The sequence below is a fragment of the Vittaforma corneae genome (assembly GCF_000231115.1).
Source record: "Vittaforma corneae ATCC 50505 unplaced genomic scaffold supercont1.2, whole genome shotgun sequence".
Lineage (NCBI taxonomy): Eukaryota > Fungi > Microsporidia > Nosematidae > Vittaforma > Vittaforma corneae.
This window is the reverse complement of record NW_006889835.1, coordinates 58,963-73,638: the sequence shown is the minus strand read 5'-3', so window position 1 is coordinate 73,638 and position 14,676 is coordinate 58,963. Positions and strand designations below refer to the sequence as shown.

At 38.0% G+C, this 14,676-nt stretch overlaps 10 protein-coding genes across 10 annotated transcripts; 6 read left to right on the top strand and 4 right to left on the bottom strand.

Annotated features, from left to right (window-relative positions):
• Positions 1 to 176: 176 nt before the first annotated feature.
• VICG_00310 (uncharacterized protein) lies at positions 177 to 1,229 on the top strand (the record flags this gene model as incomplete). Its single annotated transcript, XM_007603701.1, has 1 exon — positions 177 to 1,229. One exon carries the CDS (start codon positions 177 to 179, stop codon positions 1,227 to 1,229), a length of 1,053 nt encoding a protein of 350 aa, XP_007603763.1.
• A 269-nt stretch (positions 1,230 to 1,498) lies between these two features.
• Positions 1,499 to 4,462, top strand: VICG_00309 (uncharacterized protein; the record flags this gene model as incomplete). Its single annotated transcript, XM_007603700.1, has 1 exon — positions 1,499 to 4,462. One exon carries the CDS (start codon positions 1,499 to 1,501, stop codon positions 4,460 to 4,462), a length of 2,964 nt encoding a protein of 987 aa, XP_007603762.1.
• Positions 4,463 to 4,614: 152 nt separating this feature from the next.
• VICG_00308 (uncharacterized protein) lies at positions 4,615 to 5,814 on the bottom strand (the record flags this gene model as incomplete). The annotated part of the gene is made up of 1 exon (XM_007603699.1): positions 4,615 to 5,814. The coding sequence occupies one exon, from the start codon at positions 5,812 to 5,814 to the stop codon at positions 4,615 to 4,617; it is 1,200 nt and encodes a 399-aa protein (XP_007603761.1).
• Positions 5,815 to 6,239: 425 nt separating this feature from the next.
• On the top strand, positions 6,240 to 6,899 carry VICG_00307 (AGC/DMPK protein kinase; the record flags this gene model as incomplete). Its single annotated transcript, XM_007603698.1, has 1 exon — positions 6,240 to 6,899. One exon carries the CDS (start codon positions 6,240 to 6,242, stop codon positions 6,897 to 6,899), a length of 660 nt encoding a protein of 219 aa, XP_007603760.1.
• A 32-nt stretch (positions 6,900 to 6,931) lies between these two features.
• Positions 6,932 to 8,785, top strand: VICG_00306 (AGC/DMPK protein kinase; the record flags this gene model as incomplete). The annotated part of the gene is made up of 1 exon (XM_007603697.1): positions 6,932 to 8,785. One exon carries the CDS (start codon positions 6,932 to 6,934, stop codon positions 8,783 to 8,785), a length of 1,854 nt encoding a protein of 617 aa, XP_007603759.1.
• A 165-nt stretch (positions 8,786 to 8,950) lies between these two features.
• VICG_00305 (uncharacterized protein) lies at positions 8,951 to 9,850 on the bottom strand (the record flags this gene model as incomplete). Its single annotated transcript, XM_007603696.1, has 1 exon — positions 8,951 to 9,850. The coding sequence occupies one exon, from the start codon at positions 9,848 to 9,850 to the stop codon at positions 8,951 to 8,953; it is 900 nt and encodes a 299-aa protein (XP_007603758.1).
• A 248-nt stretch (positions 9,851 to 10,098) lies between these two features.
• VICG_00304 (uncharacterized protein) lies at positions 10,099 to 10,833 on the bottom strand (the record flags this gene model as incomplete). Its single annotated transcript, XM_007603695.1, has 1 exon — positions 10,099 to 10,833. One exon carries the CDS (start codon positions 10,831 to 10,833, stop codon positions 10,099 to 10,101), a length of 735 nt encoding a protein of 244 aa, XP_007603757.1.
• A 187-nt stretch (positions 10,834 to 11,020) lies between these two features.
• VICG_00303 (uncharacterized protein) lies at positions 11,021 to 11,581 on the top strand (the record flags this gene model as incomplete). The annotated part of the gene is made up of 1 exon (XM_007603694.1): positions 11,021 to 11,581. One exon carries the CDS (start codon positions 11,021 to 11,023, stop codon positions 11,579 to 11,581), a length of 561 nt encoding a protein of 186 aa, XP_007603756.1.
• Positions 11,582 to 11,627: 46 nt separating this feature from the next.
• VICG_00302 (uncharacterized protein) lies at positions 11,628 to 13,850 on the bottom strand (the record flags this gene model as incomplete). The annotated part of the gene is made up of 1 exon (XM_007603693.1): positions 11,628 to 13,850. A coding segment is annotated over one exon (2,223 nt), but the record flags the coding sequence as incomplete, so codon positions are not given.
• Positions 13,851 to 14,245: 395 nt separating this feature from the next.
• Positions 14,246 to 14,659, top strand: VICG_00301 (uncharacterized protein; the record flags this gene model as incomplete). The annotated part of the gene is made up of 1 exon (XM_007603692.1): positions 14,246 to 14,659. The coding sequence occupies one exon, from the start codon at positions 14,246 to 14,248 to the stop codon at positions 14,657 to 14,659; it is 414 nt and encodes a 137-aa protein (XP_007603754.1).
• Between the last annotated feature and the right edge of the window lie 17 nt (positions 14,660 to 14,676).

Sequence of the window (14,676 nt, the reverse complement as noted above, 5' to 3'; positions counted from 1 at the left end):
TTGAACTATGCATAGCCAATAGTACGATATAGTTAGTATATCAAAATGATCAATGAATTAGCTAGTAAGCTATGTGTGCTGTAGAACGAAGCTAAGCAAGGCAAGTAAATATGCAGATTGCATGCACACTATTTTTTCTCTTTATGGTCTCTTTCTTCTGTATCCCAGTTTGAAAAATGAATTTTTCAAAAGTGGGAATAAGCACAGCCACAGTACTTATGATATACTACGATCAGAAGACCCCACGATTCATACCAGAAGCGCCAGCTCTCCAAAATGGGGATGTTTCCAATGCCACCTTTACTCAATCAACTGAAGTTGTTGATTCATGCTCTTCTGAGAATCATTTTCTTAAAAAGTACATAAATTCAAAAACATCACAGATCAGATATGAAATATTGCGATGTGAAGCAGAAGCAGCCGATTTTAATTTAAAAGAAATATCTGTGATAGGACACAGGGGGCATGGGATGGATTGCTTTAATAAGCCGTTAGATTTAGCAGGAGAAAACAGCCAGCATTTGATAAAAGAAAACACAATCAAGTCTTTTATGCTGGCACATAGGAAGAAGGCTCAAATGGTCGAAATGGATATTCATATGACCAAAGACCGAAAATTGGTAGTATTTCACGACGATGTGATAGACAAAAGAATGGTGGCAGAAATGGAGTATCTTGAGTTTCTAGAACAGACTGAAAGCACAGAAAAAGAGTTTGAAACAACCAATACAACCCTCGACAATATTTTGAGATACCTGCCCGATGATCTTGCACTTTATCTTGAAATTAAATACAGTCATAACCACAAATACAGCAATTCATATGAAATTGATCTGATTCAAGGACTAATAACGCTACTTCAGTCTTACCCTAAAAGAAAAATTGTGCTTGCCTCTTTCTCACCGCTGATTTGTGAGCTGCTGAAGAGCTACTGTCCTGGATATAAGACTTGCTTCCTGATAGGAGAAGAGTCGATGAAATTCTCTAAAGTCGGGGATGAAGAGTTTTGCAAGATCGTAGCTGAATTTGCCAAGGGGTGGAATATCGACGGCATTGTTGTAGATACTGAAATTGTACCAAGAATTGGGAATATCATCAGCCAGTGTAAAGACAGCCTATGCTTGATGTGCTATGGAGATGGTGCAAATGATATTGAACAAGTCAAAAAGTTGAAAGAGATGGGATTTAGTGGATTTTGCACGGACAGCATTGACATATATGCTCTGTAAATAAAGATATGCGGCTATTTAATATATCTAATGTAAGCATATTTAAGATATTGGCCATTATTAGATCAGCACATATTGTGAGATACCAGTTTTTAGAGTTTGCCATTTTGGACTAATCTACTTTCTGTTGATCTATTCCCGAAATGGCTGCAGAGTGCATTATTTCATAAAGCAGCTTTTCTTTCCACAAGCCAAACTTGACTGTTTTTGATTACGGTTATGCACGTTTAGACTGTGCTTATATAATTGTTTATTCTTTTTGACCCTCAATGCCTAAACAAATTTCTGAGATATTCAGAAAGACTACAACAAGAATAAAAAGTATAGCATTTCATCCCACCAATCCAGTAATCATCACTGCTCACCACTGTGGAACCATCTACATTTGGAATGTTCTCTACCAACAGATTGTTGCTGTTCTGAGAGAGCACCAGGGAAGCGTGAGATGTGTAAAGATCCATCCATACGGAGAAATATTTGCCACTGCAGGAGATGACAAAATCATAAGAGTGTGGAACTACAAGACTAGACAGGTCGTGCAGACTATGAAGGGCCACACTGACTATATTCGATGCATTGATTTTCACCCAACTAAGCCTTGGATTATTAGCGCCTCAGACGACTGTACGATAAAGATTTGGAACTACTATACGGGCGAGCAGCTTAGCAGCAGTTCTGGACACACACATTACGTTATGGCAGTTCTGTTTCTGGACAGCAACCATATTCTTACAGGATCCTTGGATCACACAATCGGATTATGGAACTGCTCAAATCTATTTGAAAAGAAGAAATTTATGGTGCCTGACGTAATACTACGTCAGTCCATAGATGCTCATGATCGGGGAGTGAACTGTTTGTATCTTAGCAACGAGTATGTAATGAGTGGATCGGATGATAGAGAGATAAAGATTTGGAAATTCCAGAACGAGACTCTTGGTCTTGAGAAGACATTGTACAGCCATGAAGGAAATGTGATATCTGTCTTCTGTGATAATGGGAATTTCTTTGGAGGCGGGGAGGACAACATCCTCTCCGAATTCTCTGATGGGAAGTCAACTAAGCACAACATCGATTCAAGAGTGTGGTCTATAGCCGGAAGAGATGATTATCTGGCAATTGGCACCGACGATGGTCTTATTTTGTACAGAAAAAGTTTCGAAATATCATTTTGCGAATACCAGAATAATATTTTCTATTCAATATCTAATGTTGTTAAGAAGTATAACATGAAACAGTCAGTAGACTACTGCAGGCTAAAGAGAGGAGTCACCAACATGTTCATGAGGGACAGCATTCTTTATGCTCTTTACGACGGGTCCTTTGAGATGTTTGAAGATGAAAGAAGAATAGGAGGAGATGTTGGAAGTATTGCATTTGTCGAGGGAGATAAATATCAACTAAAGGAAGATGGAATCTACAAGAATGATGAAATGTTCCGGTCTGGAATAAAAGGGATGCTAGTGCCGTCAACAAAAGGGTTGTTTATTGTGAACAATCGGACTTTTACTCTCATTATTGGCGACCAGGAGTATTCAGCCACATTTAACTTTAGCATTAGATCTGTCAAGTCCAACAACCAATACATTGTGCTGGTCGGTGTCAACAAGATACTGTTCCTAGACTATTCCCTGCAACTTGTTCATTCAATCAATGAACTCGTCGAAATTACCGGGGGAGTTTTCCACGAGGACATTTTCATATACGCAACTGTAAAACAACTAAAGTTTTTCCTGGAGGATGTTGGAGTGTTGCAGTCAATAGAATCATACATGGTTCCTGTTTTGGTCCAGAATGACTATTTATTAGTCCTTGGATGCAATGAGATAGAAAAGATCCTGCTTAATATGTCTGAGATAAGATTTAGAAAAGCAGTTCTCAACGACAGCAACATCTTGTCAGTGATTGAGGAAGAGCAGCTTCCAGGACTTAGTCCTCTTGAATATCTAATAAAGAAGAACAAGGGAGGCATTGCCTTACCGTTCATAAAGGATGAAGATAAAAGATTTCAGCTGTTCATGAATGATAAAAACTACGAAGAAGCTCTGAGGCTCTGTTCAAACAATAGAATGTTTGAAGAGCTGGCTTTCCATTCACTGAAAAACGGCTGCTATGACATGGCAGAGACTTGTTTTAAAAGAATCCAGGATTACGTAAGTTTATTTTACCTATTTCTTTCGACCAAACAGCTAGATAAATTAAAAGAGCTGGAGGGCGAGGAGATAGAAAACATGGTGAAGATTATATTTGAAGACAGGAGTATTTTTGAGTCATCTAAAAATGTGCAGCAGGAAGGCAAAACACAGGGCGTAGCCCAAAGTGGGAAGTACACTGACAAAATTAAATTACAAAGTGTATCACCGGAAATGACACAGGATAAAGCTGTTATATCAAAAAGTAGTAAAGAAAATATTCTACAGGAAACTGCAGAGGAGGAAAATATGAAAGAGGAGGATACAGCAGAGAATATCTCTGAAGAGCTGAGTAAAAATTTTGATAGTATTTCACTTTCACAGAAAAACGAAACTAAGGACTTTGAGAAGCAAAGTGGTGATGACAAGGCAAGGGACTACGAGGAAGATAATGGAAGCACTGGAAGCAATGTACGAACAGACCAGGCTACCTTTAACGATTCAGACTTTCAATCCCAAATCTTTGATTTATCTGAGATTGACTTAAGTGAAGAGACGAGAGGAGCCGAAATTGATGATCTATACGAGAATGCATTGGAGTTGACAACACAGGGGAAGTTTTCTGGCGCCATTGAAATGTTCAGAGAGTGCATTGCATTGATTGCACTGAGGATATCCACGCCGACAGACTTTTCGGATTTAAGAAGGAAAATAGGAAATTACCTACTTGGGCTGCATATAGAAAAGTCTAGGCGGAATATTGTCGATCCAGAGAGAAGTATACAAATGAGTTTGTTTTTCTCAAATCTAGAGCTGGAAGGAATCCACATCCTGCTTGTAAAGAATCTGGCCTTAACAACATGCTTTAAGCATGGAAACCTTAAAACTGCCTATGAAATTGCCGAAAAATTTCCTGATTGCAAAAACTCAAAAAAAATTTTAAGTGAGAAAAAGGGCGAGGATGTGTATCAGATTGACGAGTCCTGGCTGTGCTATGACACCATTTTGCCATCAAAGTCGTTCAAAGAGTGTGCGTTGTGCGGGGTTAAATCAAAAGAGGGAGAGTTATGCCAGGCGTGCAAAATAGGGATTTTACATTAAATAAACATTGGACTAAGATCTATAAGCTACCATAAATGTCATTGTTTTAAATAGAAACCAAGAATAACTGCTGATTCTAGCTATCATTAAAACACATGTATTAAATAAATCACAGTGATTTAACTTAATGGGTTTGTATTGTTTTTTGTTATTTACAAGCTTTCATAGTTGAACATTGAAATCTTATATTCACCTCCCTGCTGATATCCTACTATTATTCTCCAGTCAACAACCTCGATTTTGCTTATCAGATCGGCCGTAATTAGTGTCCTTATGAACTTGCCGGTGCGCAGAGAATATATTCTTACGTCAAACACCGTTGCTATGATTATCAATGTGTCCGTCAGTCTCTGTCCTTTGATTGGGCAACCTAGCCGTATGACAAAGTCAACAGTCTCTGAAATGTAGTTATACTTTGCTACCGTCCCATCCAAGCTCGATGATACTAGAAAATTATCTGAAAAGTCCATCCAACCAACAACTGAGCTGTGAACTTTGTATGATTTGTATGAGGATCCGTCAATTTTGGATATTTTAACCTCGGAATCAAAGCCAGAGGAGGCTACGTAGTCATTATAGATTCTAACACAGTAAATCTTGTCTTGGTGCTTATGGACATCTTTGATAAACTTTCCTCTTTTATAGTCCCATAGCTTACAATATCCATCGTACGAACCACTTGCTAGGTACCCATCACACACGTCTAAGCATCGTACACTCTGTCTGTGCCCGTTCAGCCGATAGACAAGATCTCCAAACACACTCCATATGGCGATTGTATAATCTCTACTACCTGTAATTATATACTCTCCATATATCTTCAGCACTCTTACCGTACTTCTATGGTACTTCAGAGTGACTATTGTCTGTTCCGAGTCCAAATCCCAAATTCTGGCAGTCTTGTCTGTACTCCCAGTTACAACCCTATTCCCGCTGCAATCAAATGTCCATATGCCACCGATGTGGCCTATGAATTTCTTTACGGGTGTTCCATTAAAGTCAAACACTTTCAAGGTCTGATCATCCGAAGATACATAGACAAGTTTGTTAAATACCGACAACTGTGTCATATCACTCTGGTTTGTGTTAAAAGTAACAACATTCTCTATTCCCTTCTGTATAGCCTTTATTAGAATGCTATTACTCTTTAGTATTCTTAGGCATTCTTGTTTCGAATACCCACTTGTTCTGCAGAATGCATTTAGAATTTCTGGATTGTTGTTTAAAAGATCTCTGACACTCGAAAAGGACATGATTGACTGCAGAAGTGTCGGTTCGTAGTAAATGAGTACTTTTGAGAGGGATTCGGCCGAAAGTCTTGGTTTATCAACAATTTTGTTTTGCTTTAGCATTGGGAGCTTCAGCAGATAATTTTTTAACGCACTGCAAGCTACCAAAATCAACTGGAAAATATGCGCTAGATAGCTTCGATACACGACAGCTCAGTTTTATCAATAAGAAAATGCATTATAATACTGGAAGTTGCTTCTGGAAACAAGAGTACAGCATCTCCTCATTTATGAAATCGTTAAGTAATATGGAAAGCAAGCATCAGCTTTTTTGTCTCAAGATACATAATTATGCAGCTCGGCATTGATCCTTTAGCGCGACAGCCACAGCGTCCAATTTTGTGATCCGGCAAGTCTGATACCCTGCAATTTAACCTTTGTATTATCCTTTTACACTAGATAATAAAAATGAAGAAGAATGATATTTATTTATTAGTGTGTTTTTACTGTTTGTTATTTTCATCTTTTTTGAGAAAATAACTCTACCCATGAGCCATGAAATAGATCTGAATTTGCTCATTGATTTTTCAGAAACGGCTGATAGAGAGCTTAGAACTGCCATCTCTACCAAGCTTCACGAGGGAAAGACCAAACCTTCCGATTTCAAAATTCTAAAAAAACTGGCAAAGGGTGGATATGGCGAGGTCTATGTGGTAGAAAAAGAGTCCAAGATATATGCCATGAAGAAAGTAGCAAAGCAGCTAGTTATGAAGAACAAAAATGCGACATTTTTCATGAACGAGAAGGAGATAATGACCACCCACGGCCTGGACTGGCTAGTGAAGAGCTATATGTGTCTCCAAGATGAAACACACCTATTCTACATCATGGAGTTTGTGCACGGAGGTGATCTGCTGGGATACTTGAGCAGGAAAGACATATTAAAAGAAGAGGAAATTAAGTTCTACGCAGCCGAGGTATTCACAGCAATCAACGAAATGCACAAGGCTGGATGGATACACAGAGACTTAAAGCCAGACAATATTTTGCTCGACAGAGAAGGGCATGTGAAGCTAGCAGATTTTGGCAGCTGTGTTAAGATGGAAAACGGAAAGGTAATCTCAAGTAGCACTGTTGGAACACCCGACTATATCTCCCCAGATGTGCTGAGCTCAACAGGCGAGACTGTTGTGTATGGATCTGAGTAGACTATTGGACTATTGGGGTGATTTTATATGAGATGTTTTATGGAATAACACCATTTTACTCAAACTCGCTCAAGGAAACATATTCAAAGATCCAAAGCATAGATTTTCAGTTTGAAGAAGGGATTTCTGATGAATTTAAAGACCTGATTAGTAATTTAATATGCAGAAAGGAGATAAGATATGGGTTTGAGGAGATTAAAACCCATAGCTTTTTCAAGGAAATAGACTGGGACAATCTAAGAAAGCTAGATCCGCCATTCAAGCCCCATGTTTCAAATGATGATGACATCAGTAACTTTGTTGATACTGACTTTAGTCCGGACACAAGTGCAGCTAAAAGTGGGTTTCTCAATTTTATAGGATTTACACACGATCCTGACCATGTCTCTAATATCTTAAGTTCTATTGTAGAGTCGTACAATGTTATCAGCAACAAAAGTTCGGGATCCAGTGTAGCTCAAATAGATCGGGTGGTATCAAATGACAGTGTGTGCAAAAGTTGCGATGACGATGGCACAACTGTGTCTGGAGCCGTGATGGAAATCGAGGGCCATCCAAGTGAGAAAGCAAAGCTAAGTGAAATCACCAAAACAATACAGTGCAAAATAAATGAGCTTAGCGATCTAACGAACATGGTAAATGAACTTCAGAGCAACAAATACGAATTATCTTCCCAGCTGTCGTCGCTCAACCAATGTCTACAAGGTACTCTTGATCAAATATCTGTAAAGAAAGCAGTGCTTGAGCAAATACAAACAGAGATTAAAATGGCCAAGGAGCATTTGCAACAAATAAGGACGGATATTGTGGAGAAACTAGGGGTGGCTTCCTCTGATAGATCGGAAGGGATTAATATTGCTGGGATAGCAGAAGATCTGAAAGATATTAAAAAATCAATAGAGAGATTTAAATTCACAGACAGGCTTGATGAAATAAAGGAGACAGCATATTGGCTTTATAAACAGAACCAGAATCTATCAAATGAGATTATCGCCAGCTCGCAGAAGGAGAACGAAAATAAAAGTTTGGAGGATTTGAAAAAACAGCTGAGAATGCAAAAGAGTGAAATTAGAGAATACGAACAGAAGATCGAGAATGAGCTAGTTTTAAGAAGAAAGTTGGAAGAAGAGATTAAAGTTCTCAAAAAATCTTTGAAAGAAGCCTCAAGATCGTTCAATAACTTTGTTGTAAAGACTGTAAATGCCTTATCAAACAAAGAAGTGGAAATTTCAATAGAGAATGGGACAATGAAGGTGGACAGCAAAGAGTATCTGATTAATACGGTCTTTGTGCGAGAATTGAAGAACAACGAGCTGCACCACCTGTCCGAAAAGCGAAGGTCGCTGTCTTTGCAGATGTTTTTCCTGAAAGAGCCAGTTGGATGTTCATCAGGCTCAGGATCAAGAAGAAGCTTAAAGGCACTGGAGACAGACCTGGAAAAAGAAGAAAAGATTCGAAAAGGGCTCAGAGATCTACTGGTAGTTCTTGAAGGAAAGAGTAAAGAGGAAGCTGAGCTACAGATGAAGGGGTCGTTGAAGAAAATAGAGGAGCTAAAGATAGAAATAGAAAGGGCCAAGAAGTCAACAATAGTTGATAGTTGTATTGATGACTGCGAAAAGGTTTATGAGTTTAAGAGCCACCTATTTTATGAGACGACAGTTGCAAAAGGAACACTGTGTGAGCACTGCAACGAAGTGCTATATGGAATCGTAAATCAGGCATACTGCTGTAGAGATTGCTTGTTGGTTGTGCATAAGAGCTGCTATATTTTGGTGGATGTCTCCTGTGAATTAAACAAGGCAATAAGGTGTGGGACGTCGATTCCAATAATCTGCAAGACTGTTGAAGACAAAGACAAGCTTTTGAAACTGAACAGGGTCATGTAATTAACATCAAATAATAAAAGTGCTGAAATAACAAACAAATCTGGGAATGCTAATCTTAAATAAGCGTTACTGGCAGCAAGACATTGAAACTTAATAGTTGGCTATTTAATACTAATGCGGCCCATACGGTCATTTTCCTTTGGTTATGCACCTCTATCATGTGCTTTAAAATGGCAGATCTACGATGGCTACCATATCATGGATGTTTTCTTCCTTACTTTTCCTCTTCAATTTCTTCAATTCTTTTTCAACACTGCCACTTTTCATAATTTTGTACTTAAAATCAGGCGGTAGTCCATACTTGTTCAAAATCTCCACAAAGCCCCTCAAGACAGCCACAAATAAACATAGTTCAAGGCACTGGCCAAGCAATGGCATCAAGTTGACACTTATTAGCTTGGTGTTGTCTCCATTGCTGTAAACAATGTCCTCCTCGTCCTTTTTCTTTTCCTTTGATGTCTCGATTAAATGCTCGTCAACAAACTCGACATTCTTCTTTAAAACATCGCGTATCTTTTGTTTTATGTCTTCAATCTCATTTTTTAAACAATACACTTTATAAGCAGCCTTGTTTTCGAGTTTTTTTATAAATATTAAGATTTTTGGATCAAACAGTCTTCCAAATTTCTTTCTCGACCTCCAATCGATAAGACAATAAAGACAGTCAATAAATAAAAATTGCTCCGTTTTCACACCGCTCTTCACCTCCTTCGTGCTCTTCGTCTTTCTTGCTTTGACTTCATTTATTTTGCTAATGTGATCAGCAATGCTCTTTTGAATATCAACTATTTGGCATTCGATATGCTCTATTAAAACGGGAAAATTCTTCAATGGGATATTTGATAAGTTCCAGGCATATTTAAGTATTTTATCATTCATAATATTCTTGTTGCACCCAGCTGTACTTCGTTCAATCTCCTTTATAGTTTTACTTATAGATTTCATAAGTTCATCTAGCTTTTCCTCAATGATCAGCAGCTTGAAGGGATGAATTTCCTCAACCGGGGTTAGAGCTGCATATTCTGAACTTGCCAGTATAGTTGGGACAACTAAGACTGAAAACATGTAGGGCTATTTACCATTTGAATTATTTATCTTGTGAAACAGGCTGTTTGTTTTTAAATTAGCCCCAACTTTGGTAAGGTATCTGTATCTAACTTTAATCATCTTTGAAACGCCGTATTTTTGTTAACACAATGAAAAGGATTTGTCAGTGAAGACAGCTTAGATAGGGGTTGCTTATTCATGGATATCGCAGATCAAGCATACTCTGGTCTTTAATAAGTTCAAATAATTATGTGAGATGCAGCATGTTACCTTGCCAATACTGGATCTTCCAGGACTTTTTTCACCTCCTGTTTATTCAGGAATATTATGATTCTGTTTTCATGAATTTTGATAATTTTGTGATCAACAAACTCCTTTAGAAGATCAATCAGCGAGGCAGATTTTGTAAGGAATAGGTCTTTTTTAACTGCATCGTATAGCGTGTGGGTTGTGCAACTGCCCTGCTTCAAAAGTGCTTTGAATGCTGCCTTTGATTTGGCTGATAGATTATTCAATACCATAAGGACATTTTGCACCCTGTTCTCAAGCAATTCAATATCGATGGTGTCTTCTTCGTAATCCTCAAACGTGGTAAGATCTCTGAATATGAAGTTGAATGTTTCAAGGTCTTCTAGCTCAAATTTAATATCGATGCTTTCAATAGTTGCAATAATTTTGATGTTTTTGAGACTTGAGAACTCTCTGTTCTCAACTCTAAAGTTGAGCAACACAAGACAAAGCATCATGCCACGTGAGGCCAGCCAGTTATCAATGTCGTTTATGGTTGATTCGGGACTACTTCCATAGCCCTGTAGTAGAAGATCCTCGGCAATGGATTTTGGAGACGAAAAGCGCATATTGAATCTCTTAGCCTTTGGAAAAAGCCTCTCGAGTATTTTTTCTTTGCATCCATATCCATAGAAGAGAAGATTAAAATGTTTGAGAAGCTCATTGTATTCTTGAGCACAGCTTTCGTGAAATTTCAAGAGTTTACTCTTCATTCCAAGGGCAGGAAAGAAGTAAAGTGGTTTGCATTAACTGGGAATGTTTGGATATTACGATGAATACGATAGAGAATGCAAAGTTCTAGCCTTGTAGTGTTCATGATTTTATATAATGCTCACTCAAATAATAGCCTTGTGGCATTTTTATTCACTTTGCTTTTATTTGGAAAAATTTTCGCCTCCTATGTCAACGATGCTCGTAGCTACAAAAGGAGCCGATCCAGCAACAAAAAGCACCATCAAAGACCTGAGCAACATGATAGACTCCGTTGTAGAGAATAATTTTGATGTTAGGAAGGAGGTGTCTCTTCTTGTGAAATACATGGATGTGAATGACTGCAAAAACACAGTATTTTTTGAAATAAGCAAAAGGGCACGCAGACTCTGGATAGCAACTCCGTCAGTAACACTGAAATTTGGTATCCTGTCACACCAAAGTGTATTTGATCTATCTACCATCAATAACTACCACAAGAATGCAGGACACGTGATTCTGTTTACAAAGGATTTTGAAGAAAATGAAAAATTAAAAATAGCCAAAACGGCGCTAGAAACTGCATTTAAATGCAAGGAGGATGTTCAGAAAGAGCGGGCGCTATGTTTCTTTTATTTGAACGGAGTCGTATCTATCAGAAACTATTTGATTAAAGGCGTGTCTGAGATTGGACCAAGAATAGATTTGGAGCTTGACAGGATATTTGAGGGATGTTTCAAAGGCAAGAGGATAGATGAGAGCAGCCAGTGAGCAGTATATTTTAACAAATCCACATGGGATTGTATTGTTTAATAGCTTAAATGATGGGCTTTGCGAGCATCACTCGGACTAGCATCTCTTTATATACGTCCTTGCCAATATAACGAAGGTGTTTGATGACAGAAATAATTTTTTTGAAATACTCCAACGTATAGCTCTTGAACCCCCTCATTTTCTCAGCTGGGTCCCAATGAATCGTATTTTCATTTAACCTTTCCAGATCCTCGGAATCAAAGAAATAGTACAGGTTTCTGTGTACCAACATGCACAGCAACACTATCTTATCCTCCAAACTTGGTAAGTAGGATATACATTCGGTGCCTGATTGGGAATACAGTAACGTGTAGTACACTCTATTGTAATGCTTATTTGCGTCACTGCATTCGTTGATGATTGATTCTTCCAACAGCTGTACAATATTCTCCACTGAATATTTCATTTGGTCCGGCTCGTTACTTGACTTCAAAATCGTGCTACAGATTTGCTCAAAAACTTCTCTTTTTCTCTGGAACATCACCTCGTCTTCAGGATACACATCTATGTTGGTGAGCTTTAATCTACTTTCATCCGCATGCTTTATTATTGCCATGATTGTGTTGAGATTCTTGGAAATATTCATCACCTCTATTCGTTTCTGCTTAACCTTCTCGTTTATTCGCTCTAAAAGCTCCTTTTGTGTAAGTTTCTCGATTCCACCGACTCGAAAACAGTAGTCCTCTATTTTTACACAATGCACCATTTCTTCATTATTTACATTCCGATGAATACCTTGATCAGGTTCTGGGTCTCCAAGACTAGAGACAACAATTCTATCATGAAAGGTATCAGTTGAGAAATCACTGGTACTTTTATCCAAGCTGTCTTCACAAGTATGGCCTGTGGGATGTAAGAAGCAATAGAAATATCCATCCCTCTTTTTGAGTTTATACTTTGCCTGGTAATACCTCTCACGGAAATTTTCAGTAGCCTCTCTGTTAAACGATCTAAATGCAACAATAGAAGTGTTGTCTTGGTCAAGCTTATATTCCTTCGCTATTTTCTGGAATTGAAGGAGAGGTTTGATATTTTCGGGCAAAATCAAGTATAGGAACTTGTTGTAGAGTACGATGTCAACATTGTGTATTCTAGAGGTCATCTTTGCATCGTTATGTTTATCGACCACAACTATATGATTGGTAAATAGCAGTATTCTATATCTAGCATCTGCATTTAGGTCTGTACAGTTTACTGCACACAAGATATCTTCGTTTTCAAGGATAGAATTTTTCTTTGAAAGCATCTTTCTAAGGTTGTTGAATGATGCTAAGTGATGCTTCTCAGAATGCTCATTCAAGAGACTGTTTAATCTATAAAACTTCAGGGAGAGTTCTCTGGCTTCATTTGTGTCATCTATTTCACAAATATTATTGAAAGCTTTAGAATAGCTTGTTAACTTGGTCAAGACATCTGTCATTTTCATCTTCAAATCGTAATTGTCAGCTGGCACACGCTCAAACGCAGTAATAAAGCTAAAATATGTAAAGAACGAGTCAAAGTTGTCCAGATATATCTTGGCGATGCAGCTGGATGAAATCGCTGGGGGATTTTCGGCATTATCAAATAATGCTGTAATATTTGTCAGGTCTGCATTAAAGAATTGTTTTAACAGACTTTCAGCAATTTCCTCGTATATCTTTACAATATTCTTAAAGCTCTCATCTTGGTACTCTTTCAGTTGACGATAAAAGCTTATCTCAGAAACAATAAAGTTTTTTAAAATTCTATTCTTTTCATGGTTTTCAATAGGCTTATGATGAATCTTGAGTGAATACACTTCCTTTTCAGAAATTGCTAAAGTTTGGTTGTCTGAAAATAATTCATTTTCAAAATCCTGCTCAAAGTTTTCAAACTGAACCAAAACCGGAATATGAAATATGTCTAAAATATTATCACAACCACCAACCTCCATGAAGTTTCCAATGTCTTCATAATCAAAATGCTTATGGTCTTTTGAAATCAATCCCTTTAGCTTTTCAATAGGATCCGCACTATCCAGCGTTAGGGTCGACACAAAACGCATAATAAACCCCATTAGTCCGCCATCATTCCCCCGCTTTGATTCAGCTTTGGACTGCTGCTTTTGATCCGAATCCAGATTATCAAAATTATCGATAAATAAATTGAGGTAGCTTCTAAGCGCAAGTTTAAGGATTGTGTATTTGTTATTTCTGCTTTTTGGCAATCTTGAAAAGTTGAACGTTCTAATTCCCAGAATGGACACCACGGTGGCGCCAAGGTCTTTGATTATAATCTGTAGTGGTCCTAGATGCTTGTAGCTGGCAAGATACGTGAAGGTTTTGTTTCATAAGTGGGGTGTGTAATTTTTATGTATTTCAATGAAAGGAGGTTCAAATAAAAACTTAATAGACTTTACAGCTGTTATCTAAGACACAAGCATCGATTAAAATGACCAAGATGCTTCTGCATAAAATTCGCATTTAATATAAAACGATAAGTTAAGGGTGTGTATCTATAATACTGTTTAATTAAGGTCTCACGGCATTAGGATTGGAGGCAATAGTCGAAAACAATATACCGTTATGTGTTGAACATAATCCACAGGCAACTTGCTTACATGTGTTTCATTTGGTAGATTACTTTTGACCCATCCGTGCTATGAGCAATGAAAATCTAGCTCCAAGAGACGCAAAGGTAATCTCAATCATTCTTAGGTCCCTGGGGATAGAGGAATGTGAACCAAAAGTAATTGTACAGCTGCTGGAATTTGCATACAAATACTCGTGTGATGTTCTCGAGGATGCGCTTTTGTATGCCAAACTTTGCGAGAGAAATGTAATAGCAGGCAAGGATTTGAAGCTTGCATTGCAAACAAAAATAGGCAAGCACTTTGTTCCAGCACCTCCAAGAGCTCTTCTGCAGTCTACGGCCGACCAAGTCAACTCCAAGCCACTTTCCCAGGCGGATCAAGAAAATTTAATTAGAGCACCTAATTTGAAGAGTGGATTGTTTTCAATGGAATATATTCCGGAAGACAAGGATATTAATGCAAAGAAGAAGAGGGTGTATTAAGACAACGTTACAGTGTT